Source organism: Drosophila santomea, chromosome 2R (genome assembly GCF_016746245.2).
Source record: "Drosophila santomea strain STO CAGO 1482 chromosome 2R, Prin_Dsan_1.1, whole genome shotgun sequence".
Lineage (NCBI taxonomy): Eukaryota > Metazoa > Arthropoda > Insecta > Diptera > Drosophilidae > Drosophila > Drosophila santomea.
Window position 1 is genome coordinate 7,549,659 of NC_053017.2, and position 19,769 is coordinate 7,569,427.

Sequence of the window (19,769 nt, forward strand, 5' to 3'; positions counted from 1 at the left end):
ACAGACAAAATAAACCTTCTCAGATACGATATGTTTATACGTATAGTATAATTCAGTTGTGTACTTTTTATTGACAAACTTCAGAGCTCTGATCTGCATCGCACTTGAATTATTTTTGAGTGATACGAAAATCCACAATACTGTGTTTCGGAATTGGATTCGGAACCACTGTGATAAAACTCGGTTGTTGAAAGAGCCTCAAAGATCTTCTCTAGCTTCTGCTGCATCTGGGGTAATGAAATAATTAGTCGCCAAACCAGCAACATCTCGTACAAATCGTCGAAACTCGTAATTTGCTGTCGTAATGGTGGCAATAAATGTAAAAAATTTGAACAGTTTTTGGTGGTGTGCCTTCCATTGTCGCCTGCCGAATCCCGTGTTATATCCGAACATTTGAGATACCATTAGAGCGAGGAATCCGACCAATCCGAAAAATCGATGAAGCATTTTTAAGGCAAAGCCACCGTTGATGAAATACAGCGGAAGACCGCTCAAAACGCTACCCAGCAGAAGAGCACAGCCGATTATACCTGATGGGGAAAGATGGAGGCATAAATTATCATTATATTTGGGGAAAAAACAGACGAACCCACCGTAAAAAGCATGGTTGCTCTTAAAGTGGCGAACAGTGGCATTGGGATCTTCCCGTTTGCGCTCCAGCTTCTGCCATGTCTTGATTCCGATTCCGCCGACTCCGACCAGAAACGCCAAAATCCCCAGGATGGCGTGCAGGCGGTTGAGGTTCAAAGGCCCCAAAGAGGACTCCAGATATGTGCTGTTTCGAACCAACAGTGCCTCACCCATGAAAAAGACAAACTATGAAGAAATTGAAGATACATAGATAAACATGATTTAAGATGGGTAGAACTATAAGAAGATAGCAAACAAGTTTTAGGTCTTCCGGATATAGAAGGCTTACTCCATTTTTAATGCAGTAATATCCTTTCTTTGAAACCTTTTAAACATGAAGCCATTCGATTACTTGATCACCGAGACCTCAAACTTTCTCTTTTTCATATAAATCTTTGAAATAGTTTAATATCTGTGAGACAAATCACAGTACTCACGGCGATCGTGCAGTAGAAGGCGTGTCCGGCGGTGTGCACGAGTTTGAGCACCAGGCACTTGTAAACAATGGCTGCTGTGATCCCCGCCAGAAGCACATGCGAGATCAGTGTGCAGAAGCCAAAGTAGAGGCCTCCATAGGAACCATGTAATTCGGCGGATGTCATTATGCTGAGGACGCTTTAGTTGTGGGAAAATCCCTTATCTGCTACGTGAGATTCGCACGTAGAACCGATAAGCCAAGCAGTTGGCCACTACAAACCGAAGATCGCGACCGATCGTGGCGGTTGTTAGAACGCTTTTGAGGCTCTCACAACGTGGATCCGTTGGAAAAAGCCATCGCCATCGAAAGCTCTCGAGTCGCTCTCGCCGGAGAATTTCGATTCCGTCGGCGTGATCCGAAAAATCACACTTTCAGAGCCAGTGGAGCGCGGCGTTTGCTAAAAGTGACTCAGCTGATTCACGTGTTTTCACCTTGGGGCGGGAAAGGCGGCAGCGGCAACAGGTGGTCGCGATTGGCATTGCTCTCCAGCTGGACGAAACGCGATTATCGGTATTTTTGGAGCAATCTAAAACCGGATTGGATAATTGACCGGAGTTAATCATGTTATTCACCATGAGTGATTCCCAAAAGCAGAGTCAAGGGAGTTAGAATTTACTAATTAACTAACTGAGTATTAAAATAACTTACTTAATGTTATATAAATAAACACACATACACGGAAATGTATTAAAGCTATTGCTTAAGTCCACCCTAAATAGTTGTCTATCATGATCGTTGTTGTGAAATTGCTAACAAAAGCAAATGCGCGATGAATAAACAGCAACAACAGAATCAAATAGAGAGATAAAAAGCTAGCAACGTAATCGAGAATAAAACACAATAACACTTCGCTACAGCGCCTTTGTAACAAAAAAAATGGAAGGGTTAAATACATGAAGATTTGATGAAAAAGAGTATGTAAGTTTGAGTAGTTCTACGTTGTGTATACATTTGCGTTATCTTAGTCTTTTTAATTGACTTCATAAAAATAAAAACCTTGTATGTACATTTGTTAGCAGTTATTTACATTTTTAATTAATAACTGATTAACCGCAAGAGATGTACATAGTCGCATATGTATACATTATTATCTAAAACTTAGATTCCCAAAGTCTTTCTACCCTCCAAACTCAAACAATACCGACTAGTAATTTAAAACAATTCAAACATTTTGTTGAGCTTTGCATAGTTTCAATTCTATAATGCATACAATACAGTTCAGGAAATGGTTAAAGATTCAAATATTCTTGCCTAAGTATATCAGCTTTACAATAGCTTTGAAAACCCGTTTTTTTATTGAAAAATATTTTTCTCTTTTCAGTCTTCAGATATTTTTTACAGGCGTATTTTGCAGTATACTATTGGACTACTTGTCAGTGGAAAATATCTGTGCATGAACCTTTCCTATCCAATTTTAATGTGATTACGGGGTATTCAATACAACACTCATGGATTACACCGTACTAAGTCGCACGAAAGAAAACCGAACGGGGAATCACCAAAAGAAACGCAATTAAATACATGTACATACATATATACTTCTCGGGCATTACTCATCACTACCCGTTGTATTTGCAAGACAGTGCGAAATATAGGCAAGTGACGTCATTATTCGGCAAATCAAGAGAGCCACAAATACATATTTATGAATGCCCCACTGAGGAAACGTCCCAAAACAACAACAGCTGACTCAGAGAGGAGAAGAGAGTTTTCGCTATATATAACGCCTAGTCAGTTGGGCTCTTTATTCCGATGCAGAAGCACAGCAAATCAACAAGTCCAAATAATATTGCCCGACACGTCATTTGACACACGAAAAATATAAATATTTGTATTCAATTCAGGGATTGGGACTTTACGCGAGATCTTCCCAAATAAATCAATTGGGGTTTTCCAAAAACCAGCTTATGTACGTAAATCATTTGTACGGAAAATCTATATCTTAAATTATTGCGGAAACACGAAGCGGCAGTTATTGGTGACAATTAAAGTGTTAATTATCGAAAAACCCCACACGAAATATACAAAAGTTGTTATAATTTGACCATTGCATGACCATAGTTCTGTGACAAATACCTAAAATATCACCCATGGGAAATCACTCCGCCCACGGGCAATACCAACTTTCTGCTGTTCTATACAAACACGTATATTTGTTCGCCCTGATTTCCTTTATATCGATTTATATGTATATTCATTTTTAAATATGATGAAATTCGAAAGATTAATTTTTGCAAGTTTTTAGCAGTAAATCCCTATAAATCCTTTTTGCAATTGTATTATGAATGATATTCCAGCTGAAACTGGTCCAAGTGAATACTCACGAATGAATATTCAAGTGCCGGCGTTTTTTATGGCCAGTGTTATGTTATTGTTTGGGTTTTGTTTGCCCAACTCCCGTCCGTCATCGATTTCAGTGGGCACATAAGCGAGTGTACATACATATGTACATATATATGTACATACACTGCCAGTTTTATTTACTTATAATTTTTATCAGTTTGTTTTTACGACTTCGCTCGCCTCATTGGAACTCGGCTTCGTCTGCCGCGCTTGGGATTTTAGAGTCGCTCGGTGTTATAACAAATCCGTGGGGCATCGAACCGAACCAGTCCCAGCTCGGCTCTGAGCCCAGGCGGTCATAGTCGCGCTTACCAAATTTCCGCAAGAATCGATCCCGCATTATAGCCTTATAATATCTGTGCTTTTATTTTCCTTCCTTTGACCACCAACGTAATCGAAATGCGTCGCGCAGACGCTTTTGCTGTCACGGCTTGTGGGATTTTGGCCCTGCTGCAGGCGATGGAACCGGTAAAAGCAGAAGGGTAAGTCAATATTCCTCTCACTATATGATCAAATCGTTCGAAATACACAGCTACGGCCAGCGTATTAGAAGAATCGGGCTTGCGAATAGCGAAAATATAGGTGAATATATCAAACCCAGAGTGCTTTATACCCCAGTTTTATTTGCGAAGATGGAAATAACGGTCGATAATTTGAATAAAAATTGATGGCCAAAATGCTTAACCGTTTTTCTAATATGCTAGTGGTTGGCATTCCGTCTCACTCGAACATTTACTAAGATCCAACCCATATTATATACATATGTTTAATGCTTATTACCACTATTATTTTCACAGCCATTGTGTGGTTGTCGGTGAATACTTCAATTAATTAAGTATGCATATAGACAGATAGGACGGCTTTTAATGAACATCAAGGTAATTAAGTTGTTTTGAATACGCAGAATCACTTATTAACTTAATTGTTTATTTCATCTGGTTTGCCCTTGGTTTTATAGGAGAATCTTTACTGTTTAATAAAATGCCTGCTCTATTTGCTCTACATATTTCAAATAACAATTGACAAACATCGTTCCTTATCACACCTTTGATTTCAATTTCAATGTGTTTGCCCGTCCGCGTGGTGACGATGAGCACCGAAAGCGTGGAATTAGGGATACTACTGTACAGAGCTTAGTTTCTCTTGAAATAATGTTTTTTATTAAACTTTGAGTTGAAGGTGCCATCGCCACTTTATTCTCACCTTGTTGATCTGAACTGGGCTGGGCTGAACTTGTGATGCTAATTGAGTTTCACTGCAACCCATTTTGAATATGGATTTTTTAATTTTTTACTCAAACAAGAGGAACACGTCAAATACTTTGGCTTAATGGTTCCGTTGATGAATCTGTCACACGATCTTAACATATATCTGTATATATTTACGTTCGCGGTAATTATTATTAACTACAAACGAATATAAATGTCAGTGAATACACTTTAAAATGTCAGAAGATTGAATTATAACATAAACGCCTGGAACAAAGCTATGCAAAAGAAGATAATGATGTTCACGCTAACAATTTTGGTGTACGTGTACGAGGGCTGTAAGTGCAAGAAAACAGGCTTATCGTAAAAAGCTGGAATTATGTAATCTCTGAGCCGGTTTCACACTTTTCAGTAGAAGATCAGGTTCCCGGAACATTATCCGGTATATATATGTATATATTTTAATATTTACTGTAACAGATCAAAAAGCCATTACTCACAAACTTTAACAGAAACTCGGATTGCCTTTTAAAGATTGGATTCATTATCAATACGAGGTTAATGGTGCCGTTTAAGATTTTTGTGCATTCCTACAGATTAGACAAAATAATTCTATTTTTAAATACTTAGGGCTGGGTCAGGAAATTATGTTTTTCATATTAATAGCTACTACAAATAAATGCAATACGCACCAAAAAATACGAATAATTTATAAAAAAAATTTACATTTTCAAACGGATCGGGGTTTTTCTTTTTAAGAAAATAATAATTTGACGTCTTCTTCGATATTAGTATGTACACCATTGTGGGTCCCGGAACCATACACTCCCACCGTGACTACAATGTGGCCGTGGCTGTCCATCAGACCAAGGAGCCCGTCACCCTTAAAGTGGGCATCACTGGACCCTCCTACAATAAAACCGAAACCGTGGAATTAGCCACTGCCGATGAGTTCAAACAGATCACCTTCAAACTGCCTCCGTTGGAGTCTGGTGAATATAATCTGACGGCGGAGGGCGTCAAGGGACTGGAGTTCAAGAACTCCACCAAGTTGAACTGGGAAAACTTCAAGCCATACATTAAAATCCAGACCGACAAGGGAAAGTACAAGCCCGGTGATACCATCAACTATCGAGTGATCTTCCTGAACGAGAACCTGCTGCCGGAAACCGCCGAGGATGAAGTGGTGGTTTGGTTTGAGGACTCCAAGAGGAATCGCATCAAACAGGAGAAACACATTAAAACCACCGGTGGCGTCTACACTGGCAAATTCGAGCTCTCCGAGTTCGCCACATTGGGCTCCTGGTCCCTTCTGGTTCAGAACGGAGAGCAGCAGTCAGACGGAGGCATTTACTTTGGTGGTCGGAGACCGTTTGGAGGATTTGGTCACAGCTGGCGTCGGTCGGATGAGCGGGTTAACTTCGAGGTGGAGAAGTACGTGCTACCCAAGTATTCCGTCAAAATGGATGCCACGCAGCAGGTTTCAGTGCGAGATGGCGAGTTCAATGTCGTCCTGAAGGCCAAGTAAGTATTTCCTGAAGTTTGATGTTTTAGTACGTTCTAATATCAGTGGTAACCCCCAGCTATACCTATGGTAAACCAGTGAATGGTAAAGTTCTTGTCAATGTCCATCTGGATTCGTCGAGCAGTTGGCAGAATGTGGATGGCAAGACTGTGCAAACAGAACACCCCGGACATTCTGTTGTTGGAACCGCTGACATGGTCGGTGGCAAGGCGAAGTTGACCATGGATCTCAAGGACTTCGCCAGTTATCTGCCGCACAAGACCTCGTCTTCGTATGCCCAGATTACGGCCACCGTGGAGGAAGACTTCACCGGCGTGAAGCTTAATGAAACAGGCGGTGTGCAGCTGTATCCCTATCGGTATGAGATGTCCTGCACTGACTACTCCACCTGCTTCTCCTTCAAACCCGACAAGGAACACGAACTTAACTTTAAGATTACATATGTCGACGGTACACTTATTACAGATTCCAAATCTGTTGTGAAGGTGGGTTAGAAATCTTAGAGATTTTATTCCATTTCGACCCTTAATTCATATTAACTTTAGGCCAAGTTCACTGAAGGAATTCGTCGCAATTATGGTTTCTATAACTTTGGAGTTGATCGTCAAGAACCGGAATTGCCCAAGATTGAGAAGAAAACGTTCGTGTTTGAGAGCCATTTGAATAAGTCCAGTGTGGCGCCGTTCAAGGTGGTTCTTCCCGATTTGCCGGATATCGCCAACTTTACTCGTTACTATAGCATTGAGTTAGAGTTTGTCGATGAAACACGAGAGCTGTACACCACCTATCCCTATAGGGAACCAAAAAAGATTGAGAATCCCACCACTGAAGAGGAAAAGGAGTGGTTCAGGGCCGAAGTTCAGAGGCCCAAGGATGTCTGGAAGTAAGTTCACGGTTGAGTAAGCGTTCCATGGTTTTTACTAACCATTAATAATACCTGTATTGCAGTCTTAAGATCGGCCAGGAGTATCAAGTAACCCTCAACTCAAGTCGCCCGCTCAATTACTTTGTGTACAACATTGTGGGACGTGGAAACATATTGGAAACGAAGCGTGTGGATCTCGCGGAACCCCAAAAGATCGTCAACGTCACCATAAAGCCTTCTTTCCTCACTGCACCCAATGGTCGGGTGTACTTCTACTACGTGGATGAGACTGGAGAGTTCCGATATGCCGAGGACACGTTCAGTGTGGAGGTGGAACTGCAGAACCAAATCGAAATCAAGGCTCCCGAGGAAGTGAAACCAGGTGCCGACGTTGCACTTGAGATCAAGACGCCGGCAAAGTCGTTCGTTGGTTTGTTGGCCGTCGATCAGAGTGTCCTCCTGCTGGGCAGCAACAACGATTTGAACAAGGAATCTTTCAACTGGCGTCTAAATGGCTATGACACCTCCACTCCCTGGCAGGGTGGATACTCCTACTACCCCGGAGAACGGTCTGGAGTCGTGACGATGACAAATGCCCATTTCTTCTATAATCGCACCGCTCCCGTCTACCATACACGTACGTATTTCTCTACCATAATAATAATGAACATTAATTGCAAATGTTAAAAGCTACAGAAGGATTCGGTGGAAACGCTTTCGCCGTAAGGAAGACAGCAGTGGCAAATGACAGTCCGGTATTTCAATCCACGACCGCCGCCCTTGGTGCTGCAGCACCTCAAGCCGAGGGATTCTCCGCCGATAGTGCATCTGCAGCCCCTGTAGTGCGAAAGAATTTTGCAGAGACCTGGATCTTTGCCGATATCGAGAGCACTGAGGAGGAGGTATTCAAGTGGGTGAAGACCATACCCGACACGATCACCAACTGGGTGGTCACTGGTTTTTCACTGCATCCGCAGAAGGGATTGGGTGTCACCAATGATCAGACACACATCAAGACCTTCCAGCCGTTCTTTGTCTCCGTACGATTGCCCTACTCTGTGAAGCGAGGTGAGGTGATCAATGTACCGGCTCTGGTGTTCAACTATCTGCCAAAGACACTGGACGTGGAACTGACCCTGGACAACGAGGATCAAGAATACGACTTTGTGGATGCCTCGAATGAGGTGATTGGTGACCAGAAGCGTACGCAGAACATAAGAGTCGGCGCCAACGAAGCGGCTGGAGCCTCATTTTTGATCCGACCCAAGGTCATTGGAAATATTTTGCTTAAATTCAAGGCTATCTCACCACTGGCCGGAGATGCTATACACAAGCCGCTAAAGGTAATCCCCGAAGGTATTACCCAGTACCAGAACAGGGCATTCTTTATCAACCTTAAAGATACCGGTGAGTTTAATAACACCTTCAAGCTGGAAGTGCCGGAAGATGTGGTTCCCGATTCCGAGCATGTGGAATTCGGATTGGTGGGCGATCTCTTGGGACCAGTGGTCAAGAACCTTGAGAACCTTTTGCGATTGCCCAGCGGTTGTGGCGAACAGACCATGTCCAAATTGGTGCCCAACTATCTGGTGAGAGATTACCTGAAGAGCATCAAGAAACTTACACCTGCCTTGGACACTCGCATCAAGAGAAATCTGCAGGAAGGCTACCAGAACATGTTGCACTATCGCCACGACGACGGCAGCTTCAGTTCCTTTGGGCCCACCAAGTGGAGGTTAGAGGATCCGGTGCGCAATGGTTCCACCTGGCTGACCGCCTATGTCCTGCGATCGTTTAGCAAGATCAAGGATATAATTGACTTGGATGAGCAGTTCTTGGCCAAGGGCTACGACTTTCTACTAACTCGCCAGGCAGAAAATGGAAGCTTCACGGAACATGGAGAGTATTTCTATGGCTCCCAGCGATCTCTATTGACCTTGACCGCAAATTCCTTGCTTGCCATGCTGGAGGTGGAGAAACCGAACCAGGCTGCTATTGACAAGGCAGTAGCCTACCTGAGCGCTAACACCGCTGGGTCTACAGAGCTTTTGCCAAAATCTATTGCCATTTATGCCCTGCAAAAGGCTAAGGCGCCGGAAGCTGCCAAGCTGGTGGCCAGTCTTAAGTCTCTGGCCAAACAGGAGGACGATCGCACATGGTGGACTGAGGATCTGGATAAGCTACGTGCCTCCAAAAACTGCGGACGCTGGTGGTGTTGGGTTTGGAGTCAGGACGTGGAGATCACATCATATGCACTGCTCTCCCTTCTGGAATCTGACCAGGAGACAGCGGACACTGTTCTGAACACCGTGCGCTGGTTGATCGCCCAACGAAATAGCTTCGGAGGATTTGCCTCCACCCAGGATACGGTTGTGGGCCTCACCGCCCTCATTAAGTTTGCTGAGAAGTCGGGCTACGAGGCGGCCAAATGGGAGGTGACCGTTTCCAACAAGGGGAAGCGTGAAAAGTCCGAGAAGCTCACCACATCGGAGGAAAACGACCTGCTGCTCCAGACTGTTGAGTTCCCACAGGGCACCAAGTCGCTTGAGTTTAAGGCCAAGGGCACTGGAGCTGCTATGGTCCAGATAAGCTACCAATACAACGTGGTGGAGAAGGAGCCGAAGCCTAGCTTCAAGGTTCAGACCACCGTGTTGCCGGAATCGTCGCCAGCCAAACTGGAACTAAGCGTTTGCGTGGACTACGTAGAGGAGGGCAAGTCCAAGGAATCCAACATGGCAATCCTGGAGGTATCCCTGCCATCTGGTTATACTGCTGATGCAGATAGCTTTAATGACATCCGAAACATCGAACGTGTGCGGGTAAGTTTCAGGCTCCTTAACAACTCTACAATATTTCACTTCATCAAAAATCATCTATAAATAATCCTCTTACAGTTGGTGGAAACCAAAAACGGTGATTCCGTGGTAGTTATATACTTCGAGAATCTGGCCAAGAACGAAAACAAATGCATTCCCATTGAGGCCTACAGAACCCATGCGGTGGCCAACCAGAAGCCATCTTCGGTGGTCCTCTACGATTACTATGACACAAACAAGAAGGCCACCGAATACTACTCCATTGAGTCGAAACTTTGCGACATTTGCGAGGATGACGAGTGCAAGAGCAAGTGCTAGAGTATCCAAACCAAACAAACCAATAATACTTTCTATCTTTACTTCAAATAAAATTGTGATTATAATGTATAAACGAAATGTCTCTTTTACTACTTTGGGTAAAATAAGGGTTGTAAGGTAGTTACGAAGCGCATCAGAGAGTGTGCTAAGGCCTCCGGCATCCACATCTTATCTTAGAAACAGTTTGAAAGCACTATAACCAAACCAATTGATTGTCTTTGACTAGTAAATAAAAAACATTAAAACAGGAAGGAGAAAGAAAAGTCAGAACTTACCATCAACCCAGAGACACAATTCACTTAGCCAACTGCGTCTAAATCTAAGCACAGGCAAAAAGGCTATCCATTAGCTAGGCCAAACCAAACCAAAGCTGGGGTAGTATGACGACCGTATGAGTTGCAAAAGTTTATGGTTACTAAAACTGTAGAATACATTTTCTACAATGATATAATATATTGAAACGGAAGTAACTTCTGGGTAGGGGCCCTATATGTATGAAAAATATTTTTGATTTGTAAGAGGACATTTAATTACGAGCATCGTGTAGACATATTCAATAGTGTTTATTTGATAAACAGACTCTCTCAATCTAAAATAAGAGTTCAGTACTTGTTCACTCACTTAAATCTTACTAACACTTAACCTTAGATGGAGGAGATCCTCTTTCTTAAATGTAAATTAAGTCATTTGGGGTGGTATCGGAGTTACAACATCGAGATAGGTGAGATTATTATCTCAAAAGAAACCATGAGTTGCATAAGCAGAAGAACAGGAAAGACTGGTAGCATACCGTGGTAAATAAATTACTTTTGAACAGTGACATTGGTTTCTTTCTACATTCATTGAAAGGTGCCATTTTGATTTTGTAGGAAATCAAAACGGATTTCCTAGATGAACTTGTTGCGTTTATATGATCTTCTCTTTCGATTTTACAGAAATGCTCAAGGGTAAGAAGATAGAATAGTGCGTCTAGCTAATAACAAGTAAATAATAATTTAGCACAGCGGGAAGTTAAAATGACACAATTCAGTAGCTTATTCCTTGCTTGTGCATTGACAATCACAATTAGCTATTCCTAATATATATGTATATATATTCTTAATTATCTCGCAAACCATTTAAAATTGTTGCTAATAGTGCCATAAAGGTCAATTGGGACAACAAAGTAACTGTAGCCGTTCACTACATCAAAGAACCAGTTACGCTGAGAATCGGTATGGCAACAGATTCCTATTCTGAATCCCAAAACGTGCATCTCCCCACAGCAAACGACCTTAAAGAGGTAGTAAAGCCATATAACCAGATTTCGATAGCAACCAACCGATTCCTACTAACTTAAATTGATTGCCTGCCAGGATGAAGGTCAAATCTGGTCAAATCGGATATGCCAGAATCAGAAATCAGAGCCACCCGATGTTTATTTGGTGAGAGAAATAACTTGGGAGGTATCGGAGGTATCTTCAATCCCGGGCAAACTTAATAAGAACTCAGTCATATCCATATCGAACATTATGCCATTGTTGCAGACGGTTCACTTTCCCCAGGGAACTAGGTCCCTGGAGTTCCATGCTAAGGGCACGAGGAGATTTCATTCAGATAAGCTATCAGTATAATGTTCTTAAACAGCACTCGAAACCCAGTTTCAAGATTCAAGTGACTGTTCTGCAGAAAAGGTCGACGGCCAATCTGGAATTTGACTTTTGTGTAGACTACGCGGCAGAAGACACGCCTAAGAAATCCCTGCTCTTTGCAGTTGGTGATGCGAATAATGGTCATTTAGTTTAAGAATCTGGCGGAAAACGACATCAAATGCATTCCCATCGTGGCCTATAGAACCTAAAGGGTGGACAATTAAAAACTATCCTCAGTTGTCCTCTGCGATCATTATATTACTTATATTACTCATTATAATTACTTAAGAATAAATAAATCTGGAAAAATGAATTAGTTTTACATTCAACTTGACAATATATCAGTATTATTTCCTGAAAGAACAAATATAAACAATTTAGTGCTAGAAGTATATATACCTTGTTTATTGTTGTCATAAAGTTATTTATGCTTATATTTAAAAGCAAACATTAATATAAAATAATAGAGAAATATGTATATGTAGTCCAGAATTGTACACAGCAGCTAGTACATATGCGGCGAATTGGTATTGAACCCAGAAGAGTGCCTCAACTAGAAGAACAGGAATGACTGGTGACTTAGGATGGAGTTGCAGTCCTAAGACGATAAGTCCAATGTCCATTCGAGTAACCAGTCAAGGTTCGGCTGTGAGTGCAGCAGGAGGCAAATTCATATCTGTCTTTTCCCTGAAGAATATGCTCATTTCCGTGACTTAAAATTCGATTATGAGTTCTGTTAATTGCTTAAAAGTGCTTGTTTGTGTTTTTTGCTCGTGGTTCAATCATAATATACTAGCAAGCAATGAGGGGTAAGTTTAAGTTTAATTTATTCCAAAATATTGATATCAATTCTGTTGTGACTAAACATCATTTTGCACTTGACTTTATAAATACACTACTTAAAATTTACTTAGCAGCCAGAAAAGATATCAATTATTTGTTCCTTGAAAAATATTCCTTGAGAATTATATTTTTAAATAATAGTGAACAAATAAAATCTAATTTTTTACACTTTTCCGTTTAATTTAGACTGTACAGTGTAGTGGCCCCCGGGAGCATAATCCCTAATCGGGACTTCAAAGTAACCGTGGCCGTTTATCACATCAAAGAACCAGTCACCCTTAAACTGGCCATATCAGGAGATGCGTATAATGATTCCCACACCGTGGACCTACCCACAGACCACGAAATTAAGGAGATCACCTTTAAGTTGCCTGACCTTTCCTCGGGTGACTATGCACTGACAGCCGAAGGAGTGTCAGGCCTAAAGTTTCAGAACTCCATTAGTCTTTACTTCCAACACGATTCTCCATTGGTTGTTTTACTAACTGACAAGGATGATTATATCCCTGGAGACAAAATTAGCTATCGCGTTTTGGTACTAAACGAACAACTTCGCCCAGATACTTATGCCAAAGATATGGTTATCTGCCTCTTGGATCCGAAACGAAACAAGATTGAAGAGGCCAGAAAAAGCAAAGTAGCTGACGGAGTCTATTCTGGTCAATTTCAGTTGTCCAAAAGGGCAGCTCTTGGGCAATGGGAGTTGAGTCTCGAAGATGCTGATGGCGCTGAGTACGGAGCTCGAACAAGTACATTTACCTTTTTTTACGTGAGGCCTGAGGGACTTCCAAGGTTTTCCGTTCATATAGATGTCCCAAAGTTCGTCAGTATAAAGGAAAACGAGATGAAGATAGAGCTTAGAGTCAAGTAAGCGTGGAAATACTACAAGTAAGTAAGTTTCTTAAATTATTTGTTTTTTCAAAGGCATTCGTATGGCAACCCCCTCAACGGAAGAGCCGAAATACAAATTAAGTTATATACGGAAAAGAAACAGGATAATCTTTATAATCGCACAATAACAGCGAATGGTGCTGTAGTCAAAGGTCTGGCGACCTTTCATATTCATCTGACGGACATTGCCAAGCACATAGCTCCAATCCGGACCACATATATAGCTACCATAAAGGCAGCGGTGGAAGATGAAGATAGTGGAGAAAAAACTACTGAGATTGCATATGTTTTCCTGCTTCAAAATCGCTATATTGTTACATGTGCAGATTATTCATGCCAAAGGCCGTGGAAAGAAAAAGACAACAGGGTTCTTATAAAGATTACACACTTAGATGGATCTCTGGTTTCCGAAACCCAGTCACCGGTTAAGGTACTGTAAAAATATGACAAGGAATGAACATTAATATACTTTTTTAATTATTTTCAAGCTTATTTACAGCGAAGGAACTGAAAAAGTGGGTAGCTATTTCCGGAAATTCAGAGAAGTGGACGAACAGAAGCGCTTTGAGTTCGAAGGCAAATTGGATAAGTCGGGACTTTACGAGTTCAAGGCAAACATCTCTGATTTTCCACAGAATGGTGACTATTTGGCGTACTACGATATATCTGTGGAATATAAGGGCGAAGAACATCGAATCCAGCAAACAATCCCACAATCGATGGGGTTCATAATCGATGCGACAAATGCTTATTTCACACCTCGGATAGATGTGGATTTCTTCCTTCAGATCCATGGACGCAAAGATGACAAAGGTCTCCCAGCTGCGTTGGTTGTTGGCGATGATTTCCTGGTGACCCTCAATTCCAACGAACCCATCAAATACTTTATATACAACATAGTGGCCCGTAGTCTCATACTGCACACCGAAAGAGTTGAGTTCGAGGAGCCCAAGATGGTTTACAACTTCACCTTGAAGGCCACGCACCTCACTGCACCCCATTTTCATATTTATGCCTACTATGTAGACGAACAGGGTGTCCTTCACCACACAAAGTCTCAATTTGTAGTTCTCATGAGTCTTCCCAACGAAATAAGTATATCTGCACCGAGCACTGGGTATCCTGAAGAAGAAGTCAAGCTAAGAATCAGAACAGAACCCAATTCCTTTGTCGGCATCTTGGCGCTCGAAGAAAGGATTTCAGGGAGGATAAAGACAGCTGACAGAAAACATGACGATATTGATTATCAGTTTTATGCCAATAAACTGTCAAATTTAATGTCATTTAACAAGCCCTCAACGGAACTTCCCAGAAATCATGAAATAAACTTGTCGTACTTAGAAGAGCAATTGAACGACGTTCATTTGCACACCTACCACGACGTTCCCGGATCGCGTCTTGGTCTCGTCACCATGACCAACGCCCAGATTAAGGAGAGAATCTTTCGATACTTCGACATGGGTAACTATATATACATATTTAGTTATAAGAGAGTCTTAATGGTATTTATTTTATGCAGACAAAGACTTATCCGCGCGAGCGATATCTGCCAAAAATGGCAAGTCTGCAATACGATATCCTTTGAAAACCACTGAGTCTTGGCTGTTCTCGGATATACAAAAAGTCAGAGAAAGGGTGACGGATGTCGACATAAAGCTCCCCTCGACCTTGGGCACGTGGATAGTTAGGGGTTTTTCGTTGCACCCTGAAAAGGGTTTAGGCGTCTTCCAAAGTAACATCACACAAATCAGAACAACCAAGCCCTACTCGCTCTTTATTCATTTGCCGTACTCAGTGAAACTAGGAGAAACGGTCAGAATTCCAGTTCTGATCGTCAACCATTTACCGGACCTATTGAAAGTCGAGTTAGCACTGGACTCCGAAGCTAATGACTTTGGTGATTCCTTGGAATATAGTCGAACACAACTAATGGAAATCGAGGAGTATGAAGCCAAAAGCGCGTTCTTCAAATTCTGCCCCAACTATACGGGAAACTTTATTCCTCTCGAATTTTCAGCAATCTCTTCAGTTAAAAATACTACTGTTGATAAGTCGCTAATGGTTATTGAAGACAACCTAAATGTCAGTACCGAATATAGCCATCGCGCCATCTTAGTGAATTTAAAGGACAATCAGGAGTACAAAAGCACCTTCCAATTTGATCTCCCAAATTCCAGACTGGTCAAGTTTACTCTATTTAGTGACCCTCTCGGTCCGGTCCTCCAAAACTTGGATATTTCAATGCCGGGTGGCACTGGCGAACTGACCATGTCTAAAATGGCAGTTAACTTCTTGGTGTGGAGCTACCTTAATCGAACCAAGAAGCTCGATGGAGCTTTGGACACTCGAATCAAAAATAATTTAAGAGAGGGCTATCAGAATATACTGAACTATTGCCACAGAGATGGGAGCTTTAGCTACTTTGACCCTCCGAAAGCCAACGGTTCCATCTGGTTAACCTCCTACGTCCTGCGTTACTTAAGCGAAATTAAGGATGTCATATATGTAGATGGTTCAATTCTGCAAAAGGGATTCAAATTTCTGCTGAGCCATCAGCATGAAGATGGAAGCTTCACGGAGGATTTAAAATACTTTTCAAGGTCCGGCAGCTCTCTTTTCTTCACATCCAGTGTTCTGTTGGCCCTTCAGAAACAAGCCAAACCCAACACGGAAGCCATCAACAAAGCGGTGGCTTTTCTTAGATCTCAGCTCGGGGAAACTGGCTTATCACTGGCCAAGTCAATGGCCATATATGCATTGCAAAAGTCGCAGGCCCCAGAATCTGACAAGCTTTTGGCGCAACTTAGATCCGTGGCAAAGCAGGACCAAAGCAATGACCATATTTGGTGGGCGGAGGATGTGCAGCACAGAAGCCTTCAAGATGTTGAGATCACCTCATATGCCCTGCTCTCCCTCATGGATTCGAAAATGGATGGGCCAGAGTCAGCAATCAGCACCATTCGATGGCTTTTGGCCCAGAGAAATATTTATGGAGAATTCGACTCCAGCCAGAAAACCGTTATTGGCCTAACAGCTCTGATTGAGTTCGCAGAAAAGTGGGGCTACAATCCAAGCGCCTGGGAAGTGAGCATCAGCAACGAAGAGATATCACAAAAATTTATCAAAAGCAATCGTTTGACCCAGTCGATTAAATTCCCTCAAGGCAACAAATTCCTGGAGGTTCAGGCAAAGGGAACTGGAGCAGCTCTCATCCAGATTAGCTATGCATATGACTTCGAGGAAAAAGAGGTTAATCCAAGCTTCAGTATTCAGACTACGGTGAAACCGAGTTTGTCATCGAAAATGGAGCTGGTCGTGTGCGTGGAGTTTGTGGAGGGGAGCACAAATGCCTCCGATATGGTCGTTTTGGAGGTGTCTCTGCCCTCCGGATACAGCTCGGATAAATCAAGCGTTAAGAAAATTCGTGATGTCGAAGGAGTTGGGGTGAGTTTAGCACTTTTTGTATAATAATAGCCCCTAAAATTATCAATTTTTCCGCAGTCCGTTGATACCAAGAATAAAGACTCCGTGGTCATCGTTTACTTTGAAAGTCTGGCCAAGAATGAAAGTAAATGCATTCCCGTCGAGGCGTACAGAACACTTGAAGTGACCAATCTTAAGCCTTCCAGTGTAGTTATCTATGATAATTATGGCCGGAAGGCAACCGAATATTATCAACTTAAATAGGAGCTCAGCGACTTTAGAGACACTTAAAGTTCCAGTTTCGAGTCCACAGCCTCATAAATCAAGCTATGTCACTTTAATCGGGGCACCTAACTTTCTACAGCCCACATTTTTATGGTACTACTCGAAGTTAAATCCAATATACCTTAATCACCTTCAATGTCAGATCGTAGATACGAATCGGCTGAGTCAGCCATAAATATTTGTAAACATTGCGCTAGCAAATTGGATCGCAATGTGTATGGTTTATCAAAACCGCAGTGCTTAAGGCGCGTGGATGGTTTAAAAAAGCTCAGTCTGTTAGTCGCTTAGTGACTGACTGAAGTTCAACCTGTCTACCCAGACATTTGGCCCAAAGATATCAACAGTGTTTCTGTATTCTCAAGTAGGTAGTAACTTTTATCTGGTACGTGCGATTTTGCATTTTGATAAGGCGCTGGTGACTTGCGATCCGACAGGAGGACTACATCAGCATTATGTTATTATCAATAAGTGGAACCAGAGTGGGCCAGTACTCGAGTGACGAGAGTCTAATTAATATTAATACCCCTCTAAATTTAGCCCCTGGTTCATGACGTTTTTGGGGAATGGTCAACGTGAGTGGGATCGCATAGTCGAGCGCCCCTGTATGGTAATCCTCGGTTACTTTGATTCCGAAAGCCCCAACATCAATGGGTGAATGAATGGATGTCGATAAGGTCGATAAGATCTCCTGGCCCACGATACTGCGAACGTGTACATGCAGCGCCTACCACTTAATAATATTGTATAATCCTTTGAGTCTACTGCATTAGAATGGGGCACCCAAAATGTTTCGTTGATTATCGGGTTATCAACAAACAAATTGTACGCCAGTCTAGAGAAAGTCTCAAAGCTACGGTGAAGGCAATAAAAACCTCAGTTTCGCATAGTGCGTTGTAATAGCTAATGCACGGCGGATCGCTAGTCAAAAGGCAGTTTTCATATGGAAGAATCCTTAAAAATCATTTGAATTAACGGAAAAGGGAATTCCATTAGAGTCCTTATAAGGAATACATGTAATTCATTTCAGGAGACTAGAAGAGAAATGCAAAGGACTAAACATTATTTATAGCCGTTGTGAAACTAGGTAGAAATCAAAATTACAACTTTTGTGAAATTAAACTAAAGCTCTTGTGAATCTAATAGCAGTGTTTGTGAAATTAAAATTACTAATTTCTTGAAATTGCAATTACAATTTCTGTGAAATAATTCCAAGGTAGCGCTACAATGAGCGATGAAAAGTCCAAACCAACGTCAGTGCTGCAGCATATAGAATCGGCGCTATATGTGATCAACCAGCTGTGCATTGGATTCGTCACCATTTGGGTCAGCTGGACCTGCTTGCGCCAGGACCTCTCGGGAATTCGCCTGCATGCCTGGCTGGTTACCTTCGGATTTGTGTTTCTAATGGCCGAGGGAATGATGTGCTTCTACGACGGTAGTTGGCTAACGGTGCGCTATTCCCGAAAGTACAAGACTGCCTTTCACGTGGTCCTTCAGATCCTGGGGGGCGGCATGGGCGTGGCCGGCTGTTTGATCCAACTAATACGCGACGATTGGGCAATCAGCGTCACGTTGCATGCACGCCTGGGTTTCGCCGCCTTCATCCTGTGCCTGATCTCATTGCTGAGTGGACTTGTCGCCTTCCTGGCGAGATCCCTGAGCAGGACCATCTCACCCTTGGTCAACAAGACCTTCCACGTGGTCCTAAGCTTTGCCGCCTTCGTGATCGCCATGATGGCGCAGTTTTACGGATACACGCAGACTGGAATTTTCAGGGGCCAAGGTCAGGATTTCGTTGTTCTCATGCAGGTCGTCACTATGGTCCTAATGGTCCTAACCAGCATTGGCGCCATCAAGTCCCTCTATCAGAAATTTGGTAGCTTGGCCAGTTAGAAACTCTCTTTATCTATCTTTCATCTTGTATGTGATGTATTTTGAGCTAAGCTAGACAATTTATTATTTACATATTAATTTAATGTTATTATAAGGATATAACTATGAACTAAGAGAACAAAAGTCCGACCAAAAAATGTGATTACAATTTAAGTAGTGAACAATGTATAACTCGCTTGCAAAAGATAAATGTTATGGAACCCCTCAACAGCATTTAGGTATGCAACGTATTTTTGGGGGTTAGCAATCCCGCCAATTCTAAAGCTTGCTTTCTGGGTTTTAAATGTCATTGAAAAAGATAAAAAAGCAACGTACTTTTGGAAAAAGAACACAAAAATTTAATTTCGAGGACACAACCCATTACTGAAAACTGGCCTGGCTTGCAATAAAATCTCGATTTTAAATGTGTCGAAGTACCTAGATAGATATATGCATTGATATGATTTAGAACAACCATTAACACTCCTTTTTATTAGTTAACAGTGTTAACCTAACACATATTTACGCTACACTGCCATCACTGCAGCATTGCACATTTGCATCGTTTAGTGTTGATAAGTGCAAATTGATACGAATACCTAACGCATTGAAACTCTTGGCGCCATCTTCCGATTTAAAAA

At 42.1% G+C, this 19,769-nt stretch overlaps 4 protein-coding genes across 7 annotated transcripts; 3 read left to right on the forward strand and 1 right to left on the reverse strand.

Annotated features, from left to right (window-relative positions):
• Positions 1–43: 43 nt before the first annotated feature.
• Positions 44–1,507, reverse strand: LOC120445323. Its single transcript, XM_039625645.2, has 3 exons — positions 1,068–1,507; positions 594–816; positions 44–530 (listed from the first exon to the last, which is right to left on the reverse strand). Exons 1-3 carry the CDS (start codon positions 1,230–1,232, stop codon positions 199–201), a joined length of 720 nt encoding a protein of 239 aa, XP_039481579.1. The 5' UTR covers positions 1,233–1,507; the 3' UTR covers positions 44–198.
• Positions 1,508–2,875: 1,368 nt separating this feature from the next.
• LOC120444637 (alpha-2-macroglobulin) lies at positions 2,876–10,261 on the forward strand. Of its 3 annotated transcripts, XM_039624447.2 has the most exons (8): positions 2,876–3,017; positions 3,864–3,933; positions 5,452–6,183; positions 6,243–6,669; positions 6,730–7,067; positions 7,133–7,686; positions 7,746–9,868; positions 9,944–10,261. In XM_039624447.2, the coding sequence occupies exons 2-8, from the start codon at positions 3,911–3,913 to the stop codon at positions 10,181–10,183; spliced, it is 4,437 nt and encodes a 1,478-aa protein (XP_039480381.1). In that variant the 5' UTR covers positions 2,876–3,017; positions 3,864–3,910; the 3' UTR covers positions 10,184–10,261. The 3 variants fall into 3 exon arrangements, with proteins under 3 accessions (XP_039480381.1, XP_039480379.1, XP_039480380.1); XM_039624445.1 differs by lacking the exon at positions 2,876–3,017 and having other exon boundaries at positions 3,711–3,933; XM_039624446.1 differs by lacking the exon at positions 2,876–3,017 and having other exon boundaries at positions 3,711–3,933; positions 7,749–9,868.
• Positions 10,262–12,237: 1,976 nt separating this feature from the next.
• On the forward strand, positions 12,238–18,396 carry LOC120444447 (alpha-2-macroglobulin-like). The gene is made up of 6 exons (XM_039624107.2): positions 12,238–12,623; positions 12,844–13,524; positions 13,582–13,978; positions 14,037–15,009; positions 15,068–16,992; positions 17,050–18,396. Exons 1-6 carry the CDS (start codon positions 12,541–12,543, stop codon positions 17,233–17,235), a joined length of 4,245 nt encoding a protein of 1,414 aa, XP_039480041.1. The 5' UTR covers positions 12,238–12,540; the 3' UTR covers positions 17,236–18,396.
• On the forward strand, positions 18,274–19,531 carry LOC120444451. 2 transcript variants are annotated; one of them, XM_039624114.2, is made up of 2 exons: positions 18,274–18,340; positions 18,470–19,531. In XM_039624114.2, the coding sequence occupies exon 2, from the start codon at positions 18,481–18,483 to the stop codon at positions 19,147–19,149; it is 669 nt and encodes a 222-aa protein (XP_039480048.1). In that variant the 5' UTR covers positions 18,274–18,340; positions 18,470–18,480; the 3' UTR covers positions 19,150–19,531. The 2 variants fall into 2 exon arrangements, with proteins under 2 accessions (XP_039480048.1, XP_039480047.1); XM_039624113.2 differs by having other exon boundaries at positions 18,298–18,340; positions 18,474–19,531.
• The last annotated feature ends 238 nt before the right edge of the window (positions 19,532–19,769 follow it).

Bases quoted from the DNA above. Each gene is read 5' to 3' on its own strand.
- LOC120445323 (XM_039625645.2), bottom strand. From the start codon at position 1,232: ATGACATCCGCCGAATTACATGGTTCCTATGGAGGCCTCTACTTTGGC. The intron at 817-1,067 runs GTGAGTACTGTG...ATTTCTTCATAG, and splicing joins CCTTCTACTGCACGATCGCC to TTTGTCTTTTTCATGGGTGA. The intron at 531-593 runs GTGGGTTCGTCT...TTTCCCCATCAG, and splicing joins GAGCAACCATGCTTTTTACG to GTATAATCGGCTGTGCTCTT.
- LOC120444637 (XM_039624445.1), top strand. From the start codon at position 3,851: ATGCGTCGCGCAGACGCTTTTGCTGTCACGGCTTGTGGGATTTTGGCC. The intron at 6,670-6,729 runs GTGGGTTAGAAA...TATTAACTTTAG, and splicing joins ATTCCAAATCTGTTGTGAAG to GCCAAGTTCACTGAAGGAAT. The intron at 9,869-9,943 runs GTAAGTTTCAGG...ATCCTCTTACAG, and splicing joins GAAACATCGAACGTGTGCGG to TTGGTGGAAACCAAAAACGG.
- LOC120444447 (XM_039624107.2), top strand. From the start codon at position 12,541: ATGAGTTCTGTTAATTGCTTAAAAGTGCTTGTTTGTGTTTTTTGCTCG. The intron at 13,525-13,581 runs GTAAGCGTGGAA...GTTTTTTCAAAG, and splicing joins AAGATAGAGCTTAGAGTCAA to GCATTCGTATGGCAACCCCC. The intron at 13,979-14,036 runs GTACTGTAAAAA...ATTATTTTCAAG, and splicing joins AAACCCAGTCACCGGTTAAG to CTTATTTACAGCGAAGGAAC.
- LOC120444451 (XM_039624114.2), top strand. From the start codon at position 18,481: ATGAGCGATGAAAAGTCCAAACCAACGTCAGTGCTGCAGCATATAGAA.